The sequence below is a fragment of the Orycteropus afer genome, unplaced genomic scaffold, assembly GCF_000298275.1.
Source record: "Orycteropus afer afer isolate SDZICR_OR568_19922 unplaced genomic scaffold, OryAfe1.0 scaffold00127, whole genome shotgun sequence".
In the NCBI taxonomy this organism is placed as follows: domain Eukaryota; kingdom Metazoa; phylum Chordata; class Mammalia; order Tubulidentata; family Orycteropodidae; genus Orycteropus; species Orycteropus afer.
In genome coordinates this window covers 4,319,398-4,338,391 of record NW_006921714.1, presented here as the reverse complement: position 1 = coordinate 4,338,391, position 18,994 = coordinate 4,319,398, and the positions used below count along the sequence as shown (strand labels likewise).

General features: G+C 51.6%; 1 protein-coding gene across 1 annotated transcript in view; it reads right to left on the bottom strand.

Moving 5' to 3' along the window:
• The window catches only part of SLC24A4 (solute carrier family 24 member 4), a 218,705-nt gene extending 203,161 nt beyond the window's left edge, over nucleotides 1–15,544 (bottom strand). The window contains 2 exon segments of the mRNA XM_007944500.1: nucleotides 12,963–13,073; nucleotides 15,415–15,544. Coding sequence (XP_007942691.1) covers nucleotides 12,963–13,073; nucleotides 15,415–15,544 — 241 coding nt within the window.
• Nucleotides 15,545–18,994: the final 3,450 nt, after the last annotated feature.

The following is an 18,994-nucleotide window of genomic DNA, read 5'->3' as shown; positions in this document are numbered from 1 at the left end:
GAGACTATGGCCCCTAGTCACACTTGGGGCCTGAAATTGAACTCATTCCTGTGCCTTCCAGCCAAACAACAGACAGGCATATAGGGCAAATACTTACACCAGGTAGGGACACTCACTCCTTAGAACAATCAATCATGGGCGAATAGAAGGGCAGTATTTGCACAGGGAGATGGCTCAGGGGGCAAGAATGCACAGGAAAGAAGGACACATGGAACACGGAGGAAGTGGGAAGAGAGCAGTTACATTGTGGGGAATTGCAGTCAATGTCAGGAAACAAAATGTGTAGAACTATGTGGAAAATGAATTAGCGCTGTAAACTTTCACCCAAATTACAATTAAAAAAAAAAAGTCTATGTTCTTAACTCCTTAACATCCTTACTCCTGGCTGCATGTCTTAATCTGCTCAAGGTGTCAACAGGCTAGAAGGGTCAGCCAGGGTCAGCCGACAAGATAATCAGTCCCCTCCGCAAGGCATAGCCACCTGCTGAGCAGAATGAGGGGGTGTGTCCATCCAGTCTCCGTTTGCTGCACAGTGAGTTTATGTCAGAGCCCAAGCTAGGACCTATAGCCAAGCGGACAGAGATAGTCCATGCCCTCGAGGAGTTCACAGGTTAGGGAGGAGACCTGGTGAAGGCCACATTATCATCACTGCCATCGGCCATGAGTTATACCTGAGCCCAGAACACCTGAGAATCCAGGTGCGACCTCAGTGTGGCTCAGAAAACTACCTTGAACCAGTCTGCCAGCTTCACCACCAAGGGCAAATGCATCTTCCTGAGCAGCAGCGGCAGATGCCTGGCAGTGCCCAGCCCCCTCAGCTCTGTTTTAAAAAATATAACAACAAAGAAAAGTAATCCGATTCAGCCGGAGCCCTGGTCGAGCCCTGACTCCTTGCTAAATCCCCAAAGCCTAATTACTTACCATGGTGCCTGGTAATCTTAGGAGGTGTTTGTTTTCTCTTTCCCCTCAGACAGCCAATGAGCGAGACACAGCGTTGCTAGCAAGCATTCCTCCAGGTATGGGAGATGATGCTGTGATTTCTCAGGGCAAGCTGCTCTGTCTCCCCCACTCCACTGCACACACAGCAGGGGCCAGAACTCTTCCAGCCTCAGAGCTTAGTACAGTGCAGAGCACACAAACCCTGGAGAAATCCATGTTGCATTTGATTCCTCGGGCAATTACAATGAGACTCAGGACTAGCCGTGCAGTGACCGAATTAGCAAAGGCAGTGGTGAGTCGGGTCCCACCTCCCCATCTGCAAGGGCTGACCCATCCAGCAGAGAGCACCTCCGTACCCCAAACACAGAGGACTGCCTGGTCCCTTTCCAAAGAGGTAGCCACTGCTCTTTCAGGGAAAACAATAAATTAACCCAGCACATTTCGTTTTCTTCCCTTTTCGTAAAATGCTCTGCTTCAATGGACTCTTCAGTGAAGCACAATGTCTAACAAAAGATCCCTTTTCACGCACTGAACTTTTCTGTTGCATCGAATGCCTGGGATCTCTTCACCCAAGCTCTGCGGTTTCCATTTTTCACTTTGTAAGGAATGTTCCCCCAAGTTCAAGAGGAAGGTGCGTGGGTGCACCGTGGACTACAGGAGGCCTGCGGCGTGGCATCGGGAGTGAAGAATCTGGAAGTCACAGGAGAGCAGATGGCCCGAGAAGGAGAAGAGATTGCTAGCAGATGGGCCCGATAGTTTGGATAAGGCAAAAAAAAAAAAAAAAAAACTTTGATTGCAAACAAAGCTGTATTAAAAACATACCAAGAAGCGAGGACCACACAGATGTTTGCTGTTACAATAGACAGGCACCCCATGTCTGCCAGAGGAACCCTCAGGACCTCAACAGAGGGAAAGGTCGCAATAGAAGCCTTCAATCTGTAATTTTTTCTTTTTCTACCCTATTTATTAGTAATTATAGATAAGGAAACGGGCTCACAGCTTAGCCCACCCAAATTAAAAAAAAAAAAAAAAAAAAAACTGGCTCTACTTCTGGCATGTTTACATTGGGCAAATCTGCTGCAAAAAACCTCTTACGGTGTTCAAAAGCAAAGATGTCACTTTGAGGACTAAGGTGTTCCTGACTCAAGCTACGGTATCTTCAATCGCCTCCTATGTGTGCAAAAGCTGGACAGTGAATAAGGAAGACGAAAGAGTTGATGAATTTGAATTACGGTGCTGACAAAGATTACTGAGTATATATATACTGTGGTCCGCCAGAAGAATGAACAAATCTGTTGGGCAGAAGTACAGCCAGAATGCTCCTTAGAAGATGGCAGGACTGTCTCATGTACTTAGGGCACAAGGGACCAGCCCCTGGAGAAAGATATCATGGTTGGTAGCGCAGAGAGGGTCAGCAAACAAGAGGATGACTCTCAGCACTGTCACAGGGCTGCAGCAACGGGTTGAAACACAGCAGCGAGAGTGAGCTCAGGCAGGACCAGGGAGTGTTGCGTTCTGTTCTGGAACCATCTCAACAGCACTATCAACAACAAGTCGCTTCCGGCTGGCTGGGTGACCTTGGCCTAGTTACCTAATCTCTCTGTGTCTCCTTTTTCTTGTCTGCAAAGGGGAGACAATGACAGCAGCTGCCTTAGAGGGTTTGTTCTTGTTCACCGTCATCGAGTCAGCCCCCGACCCCTGGCGACCACGCACAGCAGAGGAAAACACTGCCCAGGCCTGCGCCTCCCCAGGAGTGGCTGTGGGGTGATCGGACCGCTGTGACCTAGTTCATTTGCTGATTTTCAGAAGCTGGTAGGTTAATGGATAGAAAAGCTCTGAGCACTGTTGCTGGCATATAGTGAGTAGGTGTCAGCCATAATGACATGAGGATACTCCTGCCCTGTACTGGGCGCCGCCTAGACATTCCTGCACACCCCGTGAGCTACCTCTCATGCAGCGGCGGATCTGGGGTACAGCAGGGATGGCAGGATAGCACATGCATGCCCTGGGTGCCACCTGAGGGGGGCACCACTGAGCAGTTTCTATGAGCCATCATGGTTTCCACTGCCAGCTGTGAGAGGTCATTCAGCAAGTTAACACGAATTGCCATTGGCCCCCTGTAGATCCGCCTCTGCTCTCAGCAGCCATGCAAGGTAGGCGGGAGATGTCACGAAAGAGAAAACTGAAGCCTAGAAAGATTATGCAACTTGGCCAAGGTCACTACGTCAAACTGCCGTCCACCCCCAAGAAGAGCTGATGCCTGCTGGACAGGACCCTTTTCTGGCTGCTAGAAATCTGGGTCCTTATCCTGTGCAACCTCCTTTCATTAAAAAGAGTCAAACAGGCCTGAATCCCGGGTGGAATCTTGGGAGAGCTGAGACTAGAGCCTTGATCCTGACGCACCTCCACACCCGCTGGTCACGATGGACTCTGCGCAGTTCTAGGTCTCGTCCGCCTGCTCCCACTTTCTCCTGCCTTCCACACCCTGCTCCCTGCAAGATGCCTGCAGAGACCTCCCACAGGCGATAGCGCTGTGTGCCCTCGCCTCCTAGCCCCACCTCAGCACCAGCTCTTGGGTGAGGACCCACCCCCCACAAGACCCACTCACCCCTCCCACAGTGGCCTTTACCCCAGCCCTGGTGCAGAACAAAAAGTAGGGTCAGTCAGAGCTCAGACGAGGGTGAAAGATTCTCCCCTCTTCAAAGAAGGAAAGAGGAGGCAGGACGATGGCAGGCTGCTATTACCCTCGGCCTCTGTTACTGATCAGATGGCAGCCCTGCCAGCCTGTCCTGAGGTGGCTGGTGGCACTCTCCCCAAGAAGCCACCTGGCTCTCTGGACGTTGTTCTATCAGGAACCCCCTTCCCCAGACTGCCCCCTGCCCACACAGGAGAGAAACTGAACTGTGATCTCTCTGCCCATGGAAATAAGGTCAAGTCTTCCTTTACCAGCGAGCTCAGGATGTGCTTTTATATAACAACGTTGGAACTCTGGATTCACACCGTGCCTCCCGAGCCTGTGGAAGGCGCCTTCTGTAGACTTCTATCCTGAACCCAAAGACTCCATCTCTTTGCCAGAGCCACTTTACCTCCACGCCCACTGGTCGTGACGGACTCTTCACAGCTCCAGGTCCCGCCCGCCTACTCCCACCTTCTCCTGCCTTCCATACCCTGCTCCCTGCAAGATGCCTGCAGAGACCTCTCACAGCCAGTACTGCTGTGTGACCTCACCTCCTAAGCCTGCCTCAGCACCACCTCCTGGGTGAGGACCTACCCCTCACGAGACTCCACTCATGCCTCCCACAGTGGCCTTTACCCCAACCCTGGCGCAGAAGGAAAAGTAAGGGTCAGTCAGAGCTCAGCCGGTGGTAAAAGATCCTCCATCTCCCTCCTGCACCTGACTCCTCCCTCCCCTGAAACGCTGTGACCACGAGCACCCTCAGGAACTCTCTCAGCAGCCCACACACACACCCCAGCCCTCCTCCCTTCCATGGACACATATAGATGCCAGGCATTTTGAAAAAATTAGGGAAGAGTACAGGCAAACATGATCAAGTAAGTCCTACATCAGCCCTGGTGGTGCTGGAACAACTAAAGTGCTCAGCTGCTGACTGAAAGGTGAGCAGTTCAAATCTACCCAGCAGCTCCATAGGTGAAGACCTGGTGATCTGCTCCCTTAAAGATTTACAGCCTAGAAAACCCTACGGGGTGATCCTACCCTGTCACTTGGGGTCGCTATGAATTGGAATCAGCTTCGTAGCATCCAACAACAACAGCAAAGGACAATTTCAATCCCTCCCACCACAGTGGGGAGAATCAACCTCGTTCCTTTCTCTGTCTTCGTCAACATGAGGCCTAGGGATTGGAAACCCAAGCAAACAGCAGGTGACAGTGGAGGTCCACCACTTCTCATTTTTCAAACACGGGCCTTGGGAAAGCCAGTGTCAGAATGGGGGAGTCACGCCCGCCCCAGCTAAACAGCCAACCTGTACAATAACACCCAACTGTCAGGAGTGAGACCCAAATCAAACAGCCTTGCTATTTCAGAAGCGAGTCCTACCAGGTATGTCATCCTCCAGCATGCAAATCCTCAACAGGTAAAAAATCAAAACAAGCAATTTGTTTCCAGAAGAGAAAAGAGAGAGAGAGAGAGAAAATGGTTAGCAAGATGTTGTTTACTTCTTAATTTGTTCTCTTAAATTTCAACTGACAAATAGTTACTCAGCACCGGCTATACACAGGCATTGTATCAGCTCTGGGGTAGGCAGATACCAAAGAATAACAACAGTGAAAACAGAAGTGAATGTCTAAACACAGACTGTGGTGACACTCACTCTCCAGAAGCAGTAACTTATTTAACCCTAACAACCCTCTGAGGTTCATGCAATTATCACCCCCTTAAACCAGCTGCCCCCAAGTCGATCCCAACTCCCAGCAACCCCACGTATTGTCAGAGTGGAACGGTGCTCCACACGCTTTGCTATGGCTTGTCTTTCAGAAATAGAACACCAGGCCTTTCTTCCAAGGTGCCTCTGGTGGACTTGAACCTCCAGTGTTCTGGTCAGCAGCCAGAACAAAAACCACTCGAACCACCCAGGGACTACCCATTACTCTCTCAGCATCCCCAAACGGAAGCTCATGCTATGATTGCAAAAAGCAAACGAGGCTTTCACCTCTTCTATTGTGTAGTAGCTAGAGGAGAAAAACAACTTAACAACGGACAGAATTAGTGCCCTGTAAAGAGTTTAACCAAAAGACCACACTCACAGAGACTCAGAGGCTACTTTGGAGTGAATGATCACGGAAGGTCTCTGGTGGGACAACGACCAGAAGGAAGTCGCCATGTAGGGATTGGGGTATTGTTGTCAGACACTACAAAAGCTGGCCACAGAATTTGTCTGTCACTGGTTCTGATTTCTCAGGCAGCCATGGCATCTGTGTTTTCAGAAGCCCCTCAGGTGTTTCTTACCTGCAGACCCTCATACTCCTTGCTGTGCTAGAGCCCATCGTCACAGCAACTGTGTCAATCCATCTCGTTGAAGGTCTTCCCCTTTTGCACTGACCCTCTGCTTTACCAAGCATGATATACTGGTCCCTTCTGATAACATGATCAAAGTATAGGAGATGAAGTCTGACCATTCTCACTTCTAAGGAACATTCTGGCTGCACTTACTCCAGGACATATTTGTTCATTCTTCTGGCAGCCCATGGTATTTTTGGCGTTCCTCACCAACACAATTCAAATGCATCAGTTCTTCTTTGATCTTCCTTATTCATTTTTGAGCTTTCACATGCCCATGAGGCTGCTGGGAATACCATGGATTAGGTCCATCCTTAGCTGTCATGTAATGCCAGGTGCCACTATGCAAAGATGTGTGGAAACGTCCTGGTTCCAAGAGGCTCAAACTCACTGCCACTCATTCCTATTTCCTCATTTTGGATTACAGGGGCCTACGGTCTGACTCGACGGCACATAACAACAACAACTTCCTTTTCTGGGAGCTCTGGTGGCGTAGTGCCTAAGGCACTTGACTACTAACCAGAAGGCTGGCAGTCAAACCCACCAGCCACTCCTCGGAAGGAAGGTTGGGCAATCTTCTTCTATAGTGTGCTTTCTCTGCACGACCATGAAAATAAAGATCTAAGGCCCACAGGCCCAGGTGGTGCTTTTAAACCTCTGAGGAGAAATTAAATAATGAATTTTCCACAGACATCAATGGCCAAAAATGAAGCAGGCTTCCCCCCCCCCCCCAGCTTCCCTGTTTTAAAAAACTAACTGTTTTTTTAGGAAAATCCCTATGTTAAATAAAGTATTAGCTTTGGTTCAACATTCAAATATTTATTGAGCACCAGAGGCGGCAGGCAGCATTTGGGGCCAGGGCTCTGAGTGCAAGTGTACATATGAATTGCCTGGGATCTCGTCAACATGCAGATTCCAAGTCAGCAGACGATCCTGGGTGGGCCCCAAGAGTCTGCATCCCTAACAAGCTCCCAAGGGCCCTAAACCAAATCAAACCCAATGCTGTCGAGTCAACCCCCCATTCACAACGACCCTATAGGACAGAACAGAACTACCCAATTGAGTTTGCAAGGCTGTAATCTTTGTGGAAGCAGACTGTCACATCTTTCTCTCGCAGAGTGGCTGGTGGGTTTGAACCACTGACCTTTCTATTAGCAGCACTTTTAACCACTGCGCCACCAGGGCTCCCAAGGCCCCTGGATGACGCAAATGGTTTGTGCTCAACTAATAACCTAATAATCAAAAGGTTACCAGTTCAAACCCAGCCAGTGATACCACGGAAGAAAAGACCTGGCAATTTGCTTCCGTTAAGATTCTAGCCCAGGAAACCCTGTGGATCAGTTCCACTCTCTCTAACATAGGGGTCAGCATGAGTCAGAATCAACTCACGGCGGCAAGGGCAACAGCAGGACAACAAGCAGCTCCCAGGCGACCCTGAGCAGCCTTCGATAAGGCTCAACCCTGGCTTCATCTTGGAATCATCTGGGAAGCTTGTTTTCCCAAGCTCCAGAACAAAACCAGACCTCTGGACGTGGGGCTTGGGAACACATGCACGCACACGCACACGCACACGCGCACACACACATGTCTCAAAGTGATTCTAATGTGCAGCCATGATGAAGGGCCACAATGGAAGCGCTGTCTCTTATTCAATGGCATCTCATGTGGCGTTTTGCAGTAACTGCTTCATTTATCCATCATTACTGCTTCTAATACTTGTGAGGTCTGGAGCCGGCCACCTGGGCCCTCCCACTTGCTAAAGAGTAGACAAAGCTTAAAAACAACAGTCACTCCCTCCTGGGGCAGACCGGTGAGCAATGAGATAGCCCTCAAGGAGATACACCCAATGAATAAATAAACTATTTCAGACGGTGATAAAAACCCCCTGCTGCTGAGTCGATTCCAACTCATGGCGACCCCTTGTGTTACACAGTGGAACTGCTCCATAGGGTTCTCTTGGCTTTAACATCCAGCAAAGTAGATTGCCAGGTCTTTATTCCGCAGCTCCAAGGGGTGGTTCGAACTGCCAGTCTTTAGGTTAGCAGCTGATGGCCAATTGCCGGTGCCACCCAGGGACCTACTGAGATGGTGACACGTCATATAAACAATATAGGGTAATGCGGCGGGGTGGCTGGGGGCCGTGAGAGGCCTGGCTGGGGTGGAGGGCATGTAAGCTGGAACACAGATGATGAGATGGAAATAAGTCACCAGGCTCTGGGCAAAGATGCGAACTCACGTGGGGTGAACACAAACAGTGGGTGGGAGCTCGGTGGGAGCTTTGACTCTGTAGGCAAGTCTTAGCACCCATCCTCCCACATCCCTAGAGGACCTCCCCTGGGGTACCCAGGACTAAGAGCCCTCCAGCTTTGGAGACAATGCAGAGGGAAGCCTCCAGAGTATGCAAGAATTCCCCCCAATTCTTTATGGGGAAACTCCTGTATGCGTAGAAAGGCCGGCAGACTACCATCTTTCTGTCACTTTAGACCAACCCAGGCTGGGATGCTATGGCGAACAGTCTTTGCCTTGCCCTCCCCCACACCCCCATTCCACTCCTAGGCCTGTCTGGAGGAGGGAGGGGCTTCCGTGTCCTCCCTCTGGAGGCGGAGTCTGTGGCCTAAGTCTAGCCCAGTCCTGGGTGCCCAGCAATTGGCTCAGGGTGATCCTGTGACCAAACCCAACTCACCCAAGCAAACTTCTGCAGTTCTATAGACACCACGCAGAGACAGGTACCCCTTCTCAGCATTTGGGGCCTGGGAAGAACACAAAGCTGCAACCATACAACCTTCCACACTGCGGAAGTCCAGAGGCAGAGAGAAACCGAGTCACAGTCCCTTCTTAACCTTGGGTCCTCCACTTCCAGCTTCCCAGTTCCTTCATTTCCCTAATCTGCTGAGCAGTTTGGGGGGGTTTTCTGTGCTTGCAATGAGGGCTGCTTCATCTAAACCCCCAAGAAGATGACCAGAACCACAACAGACCGCTCACCCTCCCCCAAGCTCCTTGGGGGCCACGGGCTCATTGGGACACCACTGCAGTCCTTCATCACCACTGAGTTGTCTCCAAGTTGAGAGCTTGTCTTCTCTCTAGTACTGTAAGGTAGCTGACAGCAGGGGCTGCATCTTGGCCCTTTTACACTCCCCCATCAAGTGCCCACCAGGGCTGGACACACAACAGGTGCTTGCTACACTTAAAAAAAAAAAGATGCCATTGAGTCAGTTCCGACTCATCTGTGGCAGTAACCCTGTCCTCTAGGGTTTGCAAGGCTGTGAAATCTTGGAAGCCAGACTTTCCTCACTAAAGCACCTCTGGGTGGGTGGGTTTGGACCACCAACCTTTCAGTTTGTAGTTGAGTGCCTACCCAATTGTGCCACTCCTCCTTGTGAAATAGGAAAGGGGCGGGTAGTCTCACGCTCCAGGGACAAAGAAGCTGGGAGGCAAGTTGGGCCTCAGTTCTGCCCGGCCTGGGGGTGCGCTGGGAGCAGGCGCAGTGGAGCGGGCAGGGCCTAGGATTCAGAGCCAGATGCCCGGGAAGGCTCGCGCCAGCCGAGTGCTCTTGGAAAGTCACTAAACTTCTGAGCTTCATGGTCCTCCTCTTTGCAAAACCACTCTCAGGATTAAAGTGCTCAATACATCAAAATGCACTTCTGTTCCACCATGCGACCAATATTTACTGAGTCCTGGCTGGGTGCCAGGTCCGATTCCGGAAGCAGTCAACACAAGGTCGGATGCAAATGTTAATTATTGCTAATGATGTTGCCACTCGCCCTCCCCTTCCCTCTCTACAAAAGGGGCAAGGTCAGGTCTTTCTGCCAACTGACTGCTTATACAAAAAGTACAGTGACGATTCAGGACATGGAGAAAGTGTAGCCAGAAAGCTTCTTAGAAGCCAGGATAGCAAGACTGTCTCGCTGACTTGGGTCATGTTACAGCAGGGCCCAGTCCCTGGAGGAGGACATGATGCTTGGTAAAGTAGAGGGTCAGCAACAAAGAGGAAGACCCTCAACAAGACGGATTGGCTTTAACGATGGGTTCAAGCACAACAGTGGTTGTGGGGATGGCACGGGACTGGGCAGTGTTCAGTTGTTGTTCACGGGGTCACTGTGACCTGGAGCTGACTCCACAGCGCCTAACAACAACAACAACATCAGGAGAAATGGGACTCCGTCGACATGCCCAGACTGCGTGTGACAGAAGCCACTCAAGGAGACCCGAGCCAGAGGGTGCAGTGAACTAGACACCGGTTGAAAATGCAGTAACCCTGACTCTCTACTCAGAGCAGCTCAGTGTTCCCTACGTGGGTGGAGCCTGGAGACCCTGGCCTTACACAACCCCCAGCACGTGTGCGTTCAGCACACACACCCACCACTTCTGGCAAAGAAAGAAGAAGAAAGACGACTATCGGGGGCAATTAAACAACAGGGTCAGCAGGATCCAAGCTGGCCCAGGTTCAAAGGAAACCCCAGCCACTTTTCTGCAGCCTGTGTTCTCCCACCTGCTGGGATAAGGGAAGTTGGTGGTGAAGAAAAGAGCACAGCAGGTGTTTTAGACCAGGCTTCCACAGAAGGGAGAAGCTCTGGTGGTACAGTGGTTAGGGCATTGGATTGCTAACCAAAAGGTCAGCAGTTCAAGTCCACCTGGGAGAAAGATGAGGCAGTATACTTCTATAAAGATTACAGCCTTGGAAACCTTATGGGGCAGTTCCACTCTGTCCAACAGGGTCACTATGAGTCAGAATCGACTTGATGGCAGTGGGTTTGGTTTTTGGTTTGGTTGGGGGAGGGCCCCAGCAGAATCAACAGAACATTTTATGGGCACAGGTCTAGACCCTCATTCCAGCTTCACCACTTATAAGTTTCACGACTTTAGAAAATGTGCCACCTCCCACGGTCTCTCCTAACCTGGAAAATGGGGCAAGACCTGCCCGAGAGAGTATGACAGGACTGTCACCCAGTGTTGCTCCTTGGTTTCCTTGCCTTCTGCACACATGCCCTCCAGAGCCTCCTGAGCCCCTTTCAGCAGCCCTGGAGCAGGCAAGGACTGTCCTGCCCATCTCCCAGGTAAAGACACAGAGACGCAAAGCCATTAGGTGACTTGCCCAGCAACTAAGTGGACAAGCCAAGTGGTCCCTGGCTATGATAAACCTCATAGTGTCCAAACACATCATCCCACTGGGTCCTCCACTCAAAGACCCAAGAGTTGGAGCCAGAGCTCAAGTCCAGCTGTCTGAGGCCTGGGCAGTTTTCACACCCCTTGCTGCTTTTCCATACAGGCTCTTCTCCCGAGAATCTTCTTCACTTGTTTAAGCAAAACCTACCTATGGCAAGAGAACAGACGAGCGGAGGTGGATCTATGGAAAAATAGCACCTATGGCTAACACTAAAATTGCACCCCTGTCCAAACATCTGCCACCATCTTTTAGATCACTTCCCCATACTATCAGCTCAAAAATACAAGTCCAAGCTTACTCATCTCTTACTGAACATCACGGCACTACATGAAAATGGCAACTGCACCTTCCCTGCTTTCACTGATAAAGACGGTTCCATGATGCGCTCAGGGTCATTTTTGTTCAGTTTTTGCTTTTTCTACACTCAGAGCAGTGCCTAAGGCACTTGACTGCTCACCAGAAGGCTGGCTGTTCAAACCCACCAGCCACTCCTGGGAAGGAAGGTTGGGCAATCCTACTTCCGTAGTGATACTGCCTCGGAAACCCAAGGAGGGGTCGCTACGAGTCGGGGCTGACTCGACGGCAAATAACAACAACAACAACAACACTCAGAGCAAGATCATACACTCTGCCTTAACCTATGGAGCCTCGCAAACAGAAAGGATTCACTTTAACTTTCTGAATGATCTTTCATAGCTCGCAATGGCAACTGTGATGGTCCATAGACACTGCTCAGTGGTGCCCCTTTCGTGTGACACCCAGGGCACATGCCATACCTGCCATAGCTCACATGTCATCCAGGATCCCTACAGTCTCTCACCCCTTAGAGAAGTCTGAAGAAGAACATCAAAACCACCTCCCAAAAGGGCAAAATACACTTTCAATTTCTCAGTGGAATCCAGACTTTCTGGAGCCATGGAGGCTGGATAAGCCCTCAAAACTATCATCTGAGATAATCTTTAAACTGTAACCAAAACTACGCCCTGAAGTCTTCCTAGAACTAAAAAAAAATAGCTTATCTTAATTCATAAAGTACGTCTGTTTTGAGCAGTGTGCTCTTTTCACAAATAATCTATGTATAATGAAATTGACAGCAGGGCAAATGTTGGGTGGGAAGCTTAGGGGGCAGTGGGTTAACGATAATGGAGGAAGACCATTGGTATTTAGCCATGAGTTAAAGATATGGAGGAGGAGGGAGAGAACGGTAGCACAAGATGAAGACGGTAACTGATGTCACGTACACGGAGAATCATACACATAGAAATTGCTGAAATGGTGTATCTTTGGCTATAAATACTTTTGCCAAAATTTAAAAAATAATAATAATAACGACCTCTCAGGGTAAGCAGAATCCATCTCCCACGGTGTAACACATCCCCAGAGAAGGGGCCCCAGGGTCCCAAAGTGCCACCCTGCAGCTCCCAGCTCCATCCCAACTCTGATGGGCCATCCCAACGTGCCATCAGCCAGAGTCAACTCCATGGACTGGCTGCCCTGAGAGCCCCAGCAAACAGATACAATGAAAACAAACAATGCCACACAGGCAAACAAGCAAAATCAAGAGAACAAGGAGAACATTTAGCCTTTAGGAGCATTGTGAGAATGAAAATAAATGTTTTAAATTCTCGAACGTGACCTTTTCAGTTGTTGGATAAAGCAGGCACTTGAGTTGCTCAGTGGCATACCTGATTATCGTCTGGACGTTACCTTTCAAAATGTCAGCTACCCTCTCCCACTCAGGTGCACAAAACCACCCTTCCCCGCTCTGGCTGCAACTGTCCACAAAAGCACTGTGTCAGGCCGGGCCAAATGCCATCGGGCAGCGGGAGATCTGTTTCTTACCAGGATCTGTGCAGTTCTTAGTTGCCTGCGTCCCATTTATTGGTGCCATCAGCTTTCTATTTCTCCATGAGTCTGGTGGAGCATGTTTGCTAGCGGAAGCTGTTTTGTGCCCTGGATGGAAAAAGAAGTCAATGTAGTGCCATCATCTCAACTGACCTCCCACCTGGGTATCAAGCTGCATCAGGAACAGCCAGCCCTCTTTGACTACTGAGAGCCACCTGTAGGGAGTGACAGTTATTAGAAGTACTATCTCACCCACTTATGTACAATGGTGTTTCCTGACTGTAGTTCATTGTTTCTATACCAGATAGGTCAACAATATGTGACCTGACTTTGAGCAAGACTTCTCTGGCCTAAGCCCTTCACAGATGCAACAAAAGGTTTGGATCCAGTTGTTGAGCCACTTCATGGCAACCCCATGCGCGTTAGAGTAGCATCATGAGCCACAGGGTTTTCAGTGGCTGATTTTTTCCAAGAAGGTCACCAGGTCTTTCTTCCCAGGCACCTCTGAGTAGACTCAAACCCCCAGCCTTTCAGTTTGTAGCTGAGTGTTTCACCATTTGCAGCACAGAGGGATTCCAGGGTTCGGATTCAAAAAAAAAAAATTAAACCCACTGTTGCCAAGTTGATTCCAACTCAAAGCCAGGGGTCAAAGCATTCAGCTGAGAACCAAAAAGTTGGCAACTTGAACCCACCAGCCACTCCATGAGAGAGAGATGAGGCAGTCTCCTTCCATAAAGATTAAGACCTTTGTAAACCCTGCGTGGCAGTTCTACTCTGTCCTATAGGGTCACCTTGAGTAACTACAAGTCAGATTTGGAGAGGTGACCATTAAGTTCTCTTCCAGTCAACACACTTGGGCAACCCCTGCCATGGTAGTAGAGGCTACAAATTGGTCAGTTCAGTCAGCAAACTGGTAGAGAAGGTTGGTGGGGTCTGCTCCAGTACTTTCTCCCACCTGAATGTGCACACCCATCACCTGGGCATGTTAAAATGCAGATCCGGAGTCAGCAGGTCTGGGGTGCACCTGAGACTCAGCACACGTTTAACAAGATCCTGGGTAATGCTGATGCTCCAAGGGTCATACCCGAGTAACAGTGAGCAACCCTGGTTAAACTGCTGAAAGTAGTTCCCACCTAGCAAATATAAAAGGATCCTCTCTTGCCGACCTTTGCAGTATTTGCTTCCCTCTCCGGATGCACACACAGCTTCAGCCGATAATAATGCCTCCTCCATAATGCTGACATCTAAGAGCCTCTAGGCATTTTGTTATCTCTGGTGTGTGTAATTGAGTGAAAAAAACACACCGATTTGCCCAATTGCAAAGCTGCAGGTATTAAGATGTTCAAATAACCTTTCTGGGTCTCTGTTGAAAGAGCCTCAAATCCAGAGTGTGGATTCTGAAAGGCAGTATTTTTTTAAAGTTCAATCACGTTTCACCTGGTTTTTATCTAGCACTATACACCTCTCTGGCCTCTAGACGCTCTTGGCCTTCCTAGTTGCTCAAGAAGGGACCACAGGGCTTTACACCTCCGTGCTGAGGTGGCTGGATCATCTACATTTCTCCTCCTTTTGTAAACGTGGAGAAAAAAAAGGGGGGAGGGGTCAGGGCGTCCAACTTGAAATGGGAATTCCAGGGATGCTTCGGAAGGTTGTACATGGACTCCCATCCCCACACACCCACATTTTTTGGTAAGTTTCTTCTCTTTCTCCTACTACTCCATCTCAAATTTGCATATCCTAGGGGACGCCCAACTCCCTGGGTTCCTTTTTCGGAGGAGGAGGGTGGGGACTGTGGCACAGACATCAGCCCTCTCCTTCCGTGGGGATTAAGAGAAGGTGAGAGAAGCAACGCTGAAACATGGCAGCAATCCCCCGCGGCGACAGGCTGCCCCACACTTTTAGGATTTGGGGAGGACGCGTCAGGAAGGACACGCAGGTCGCCCCTCTGGACCTGGGCAGAGGCGAGGGGAGGGCTGAGAGCCATAACAGATCCCTGACCTGATTCTGGTCTTTCTAGGGACACGAGGCACAACCCTCGCTGCCCCGCAGAAAAGGATAGCGGACCACTCCGTTTTGCTCTCCCCAGACCAAGAGAATCCATTCCTGGATCCCACCGCTGCCCTGAACCTTCCCCGTGCACTCCAGGGGCAGAATTCCGGCACAAGGGGCCAGTAGTTCAGGCTTTCTTTGGTCTTCACTGTAACAGATGCGCAGCCACGACCTAAAGCCCCCAGGGGCCGCGCACAGCTCAGAGCAGGCGCCACAGCTCCGAGCGCGGGCACCAGCCCTCCCGGGTGCGTCCCACCTGCCCAGCGGGGAGGGGACTGAATGAATCCTTGAGACTAAATTGGCGAAGAGGGGGTAGGAGAGAAACATCTCGAAGCTGACCCGCCAGCCTATGCCCCCCAACTCCAGGGCAAAGACGGGGCAGCCTGCACCCGGCACCTACCCAAACTGCCGAAGAGGCTGGACGCACAGCACACCAGGGCCAGCACCGCGCACACGAAGCCAACTTGCTGCGGCAGCATCTCTCGCCTCCCGCGAACTTTGCGCGGCCGGAGGGGGCCGCGGAGCGCCATCCCGGGGCGCCTGGGTGCAGCCCCTGGGAGGGGGTGGAGATCTTTTCAGCCGCCGGAATCCTCTCTGCAGCTGAGCTGTGTTGGGGCTAGAGCAGGCGGAGCGGGACTCAGAGACCGAGAGCTTCGGGCCAAAGCCTCATGGCACTCGGGTGAGGACGACTGGGGAGCCCAGAAGGAAGAGAGGCGGTGGGGCGCGCGGTGCCGCGGGGGCTTAGAGTCCCGCGCGCAGCGTGCGCGCTCCGCGCACCATGGCTCCGGGGCGAGGAGGCGACGCCGGCACGGTGGCGCTGGCGGCCCTGGCTCGCTGGGCTGGCGCAGTCCGAGTGTCGGCGCGCTCGCCCCGGGGCGCCCGCTGGGAGCACTCAATGCGCCCCCACGGCCCGCGCCGCCGCGCCCACTCGCAGCATCCTCCCCCTCCAAGTTTGGAGGCGGCGGCGCAGCGCACCCGCTGTGCTCCCCTGCTGACCGGTGAGCCGAGCCCCAGCAGCCCGGTCCGCACAAGAGGAGACGGGCTGGACGCGCGGGACCCGCCGACCGGCGCCGCGAGCGGCCTCGTCGTCGCCCCTCCGCGGACGTTCTCTCCCCAGGAACTTTCTCTCCGGCTCCTCAGCTGCCGGCGCCTACGTCTGCGAGGCGGCAGCGCCTCCGTTCTCCTCCCCTGCGCCCGCCTCTCCCCTCCCTCCCCAGCACGTGTACTCTTCCCCTGGGGCGCACTCACCCGAGCGCTCCTCCCTTCGCCCCCCGGGAGGCTCAACTACTGACCAATGTGATCCCCCTCCTCCCTGCCTGGCTCTCTCTCTCCTCCCTTTTGCAGCAGAAACGAGCCGTTCCTCTACCCTCCCAGGCTGTGCAGAGAGAAACAGGTCATGGCACCGCCAGGGACTCTCAGAACGGGCGTTTCTGCAGAGTAGTCGCTGCTATCTGAGCGCCCCAGGACCCCCGGCGACCCGAGGCACCACCCCCACCTCCCTGGGGCGGGAGAAGTACGAGGTGAATCGCCGGAGCAGCGCTAGCACACAGGCTTGCACCGAGCCAACAGGCGCCCGCGCCCGGCTCCTGCAGGGCTCCCGGGGCGAGAGGGGTGCTGGGCGGGCGGGGGCGCGACACCGACCTGCAAAACACTGGAGACCCGGCGGAGAGAAACCCGAGAGGTCTGCGACTCCGCCCCCGAGTGGCGCTTTTGATGTACTGGAGCGTTACGGCTTGGTAGAGCTTTCTGGGCTTTTTGTTGATTTTTGTAATTCTCCTCCCCCTCTCTGATCGGCTCTCTAGTGTAAACCGCTTTAAAAATGGGGCAGAACAGCAGCAGCAGCTGAAAGTAATGCAGGTGCAGGCAGGTGGAGGGAACCTCCGGGCCAGGGCCTCAGCCCCAGGGGATTTGTGACGGACAAGCCCTGAGATGGCCTTCCTCGACGGGCCTGGTCCTCACGCACCAGTTAGGGCCTGCTACGGGTTAAGTGCTGGTAGCATAGTGCCTAAGGCACTTGACTGCTCACCAGAAGGCTGGCGATTCAAACCCACCAGCCACTCCTCGGAAGGAAGGTTGGGCAATCCTACCTCCGTAGTGATACTGCCTGCCTCGGAAACCCAAGGAGGGGTCGCTATGAGTCGGGGCCAACTCCACGGCAAACAACAACAACAACAACAGGTTAAGTCCACTTCAGAGCCTTCTGGGGAAAAGGCCGGGTCTGTATAATGAAATAAATACATACCCACTGTGTGTGGGCTCTGTGCCAAGTGCCCGCCAGGGAGCAAAACAAAACACAGAGAATGGGTAAAGCCCCAGTCCCTGCTTTCACAGAGCCCTAAATTAAGGCAGCACCAGCCCCTTCCATGAGTGCCTTTGAGTAGGATAGGTTCCAAAGGTCACTGATTGATGGGATGTGCATTCATCTTTTGCGACTCTGAAGATGCTCCACGGGGTATTAGCCACTCTGGGGAGCTTGTGGGAAAGGCAGACCCAGAATCTGCATTTTAACAGGCTCCCAGGTGATTCCTGTGCACAGTTAGGTGTGAGAAGCCTCGCCTGTCCCTGTCCCTGTCCTGGTGCTGCCAGCTGGTCCCCACCTTCTTGGTTCCCTCTAGACCAAGTAGACAGGGAACCTCATGCTGTATTAGCCTGGCACAGTGGTGGCACAGCTAAGAGGCGCCTAGAGGGCCAGGGGAGGGCGAAGCTTCCCTAATTATTTTCAGCAGCCCTGTTTCAGTACCTGCAAGACACTGAAAGCATGAACACAAGATTAATTGTGGTGGAAACCCCTAGAGAAGATGAATGGAAAAGGCCAGGGTTGGCACTGGGTCCAACCACCCAGGCTTCTGTTTTGTCTGTAGATTTGCGGGAAGGTCGAGACTCGCCCTCCGTGGAGGTGAGCTCTTCAAAGCCAGCCCTCCAGTGACTGGAAAGACACGTTTTCATATTTTGCAGAATTTTCTTCTCATTGACACTACTGTGCAAGGTTGCAGCAATCAATAGGCAGTAGAAAACCATAAAACAAATATTAAACATGTCCGTTGGCAAGCTAGCCAAGGACCCGTGGCATCAAATTTGAGCCAAAAGAAAGTGGTAAAATGAGAAGAGGCTGTTTACCTGTCTTTAAGGCAGCGTTAGGGTCACACTAGTTAAAGCAACTCCAGGAGACAAAATGGATTTCATATTTTCTTAAAACCTTTATCCATGGAGCTGAACTACTGCTGGTGAGAATAGAAAAATGTTTTAATCTAAAGCAGGCCAAAGGGGTCATTAGGTGTCTGTCTTTAAACATTCAGCTAGGACTTTAATAGAACGTTTCTTTTCTTTCCCATTTTTTTTTTTTTTCACCTGCTTTCAGTTAATAGTTAGAACCCTTGGCATCATTTCACATTCACAAATGGATTCCTTTTATTTGACAGTTTAAAAAGCAATTCGCTTGAAATTGTACTTCTTGCTTCATTTAAATAGTGCCCCTTAGCATACAGCCCGCCCTGCAGTTCTAATGAGTCACCCTGCAGAAAGAAGTGGGTTTTATGTGCCTTTCAAACTCCAAGCATTGGGAGTGCTTTCCAAATCACCAAGGCCAGAGGAACAAGTGGAAAGCATGTCTCTGAGTCTGTCTGTCTCAGGCCCTGGATCTGGCTTCAAGGTGGGAGACTCGCAGTGTCTCCTCCATGGACTCAGACTCGGCAGGAGACCAGCTGCGTGCCCACCCGGCTGTAGCCATTTGGACAGGAAAGCTTAGTGTGTGGGGGATAGGTATAATGATTGTTTTTTTTATCCCTAAAAATCCTTTCCTATGAAATAAAGAACCTTGCCATTGAGTCAATTTTCTCACTCAATTTTTCCACGTTTCCCAGGATGATTTCTCCACAACACTTAATCCCTCCTCTGCCTTTCAGATGACCGTCTCCAGCGTGAGGCTAATCAGAGCCCACTGGCAGGCTGGCCCAGACTCGGACTGCAGGGCCCCACTCCCA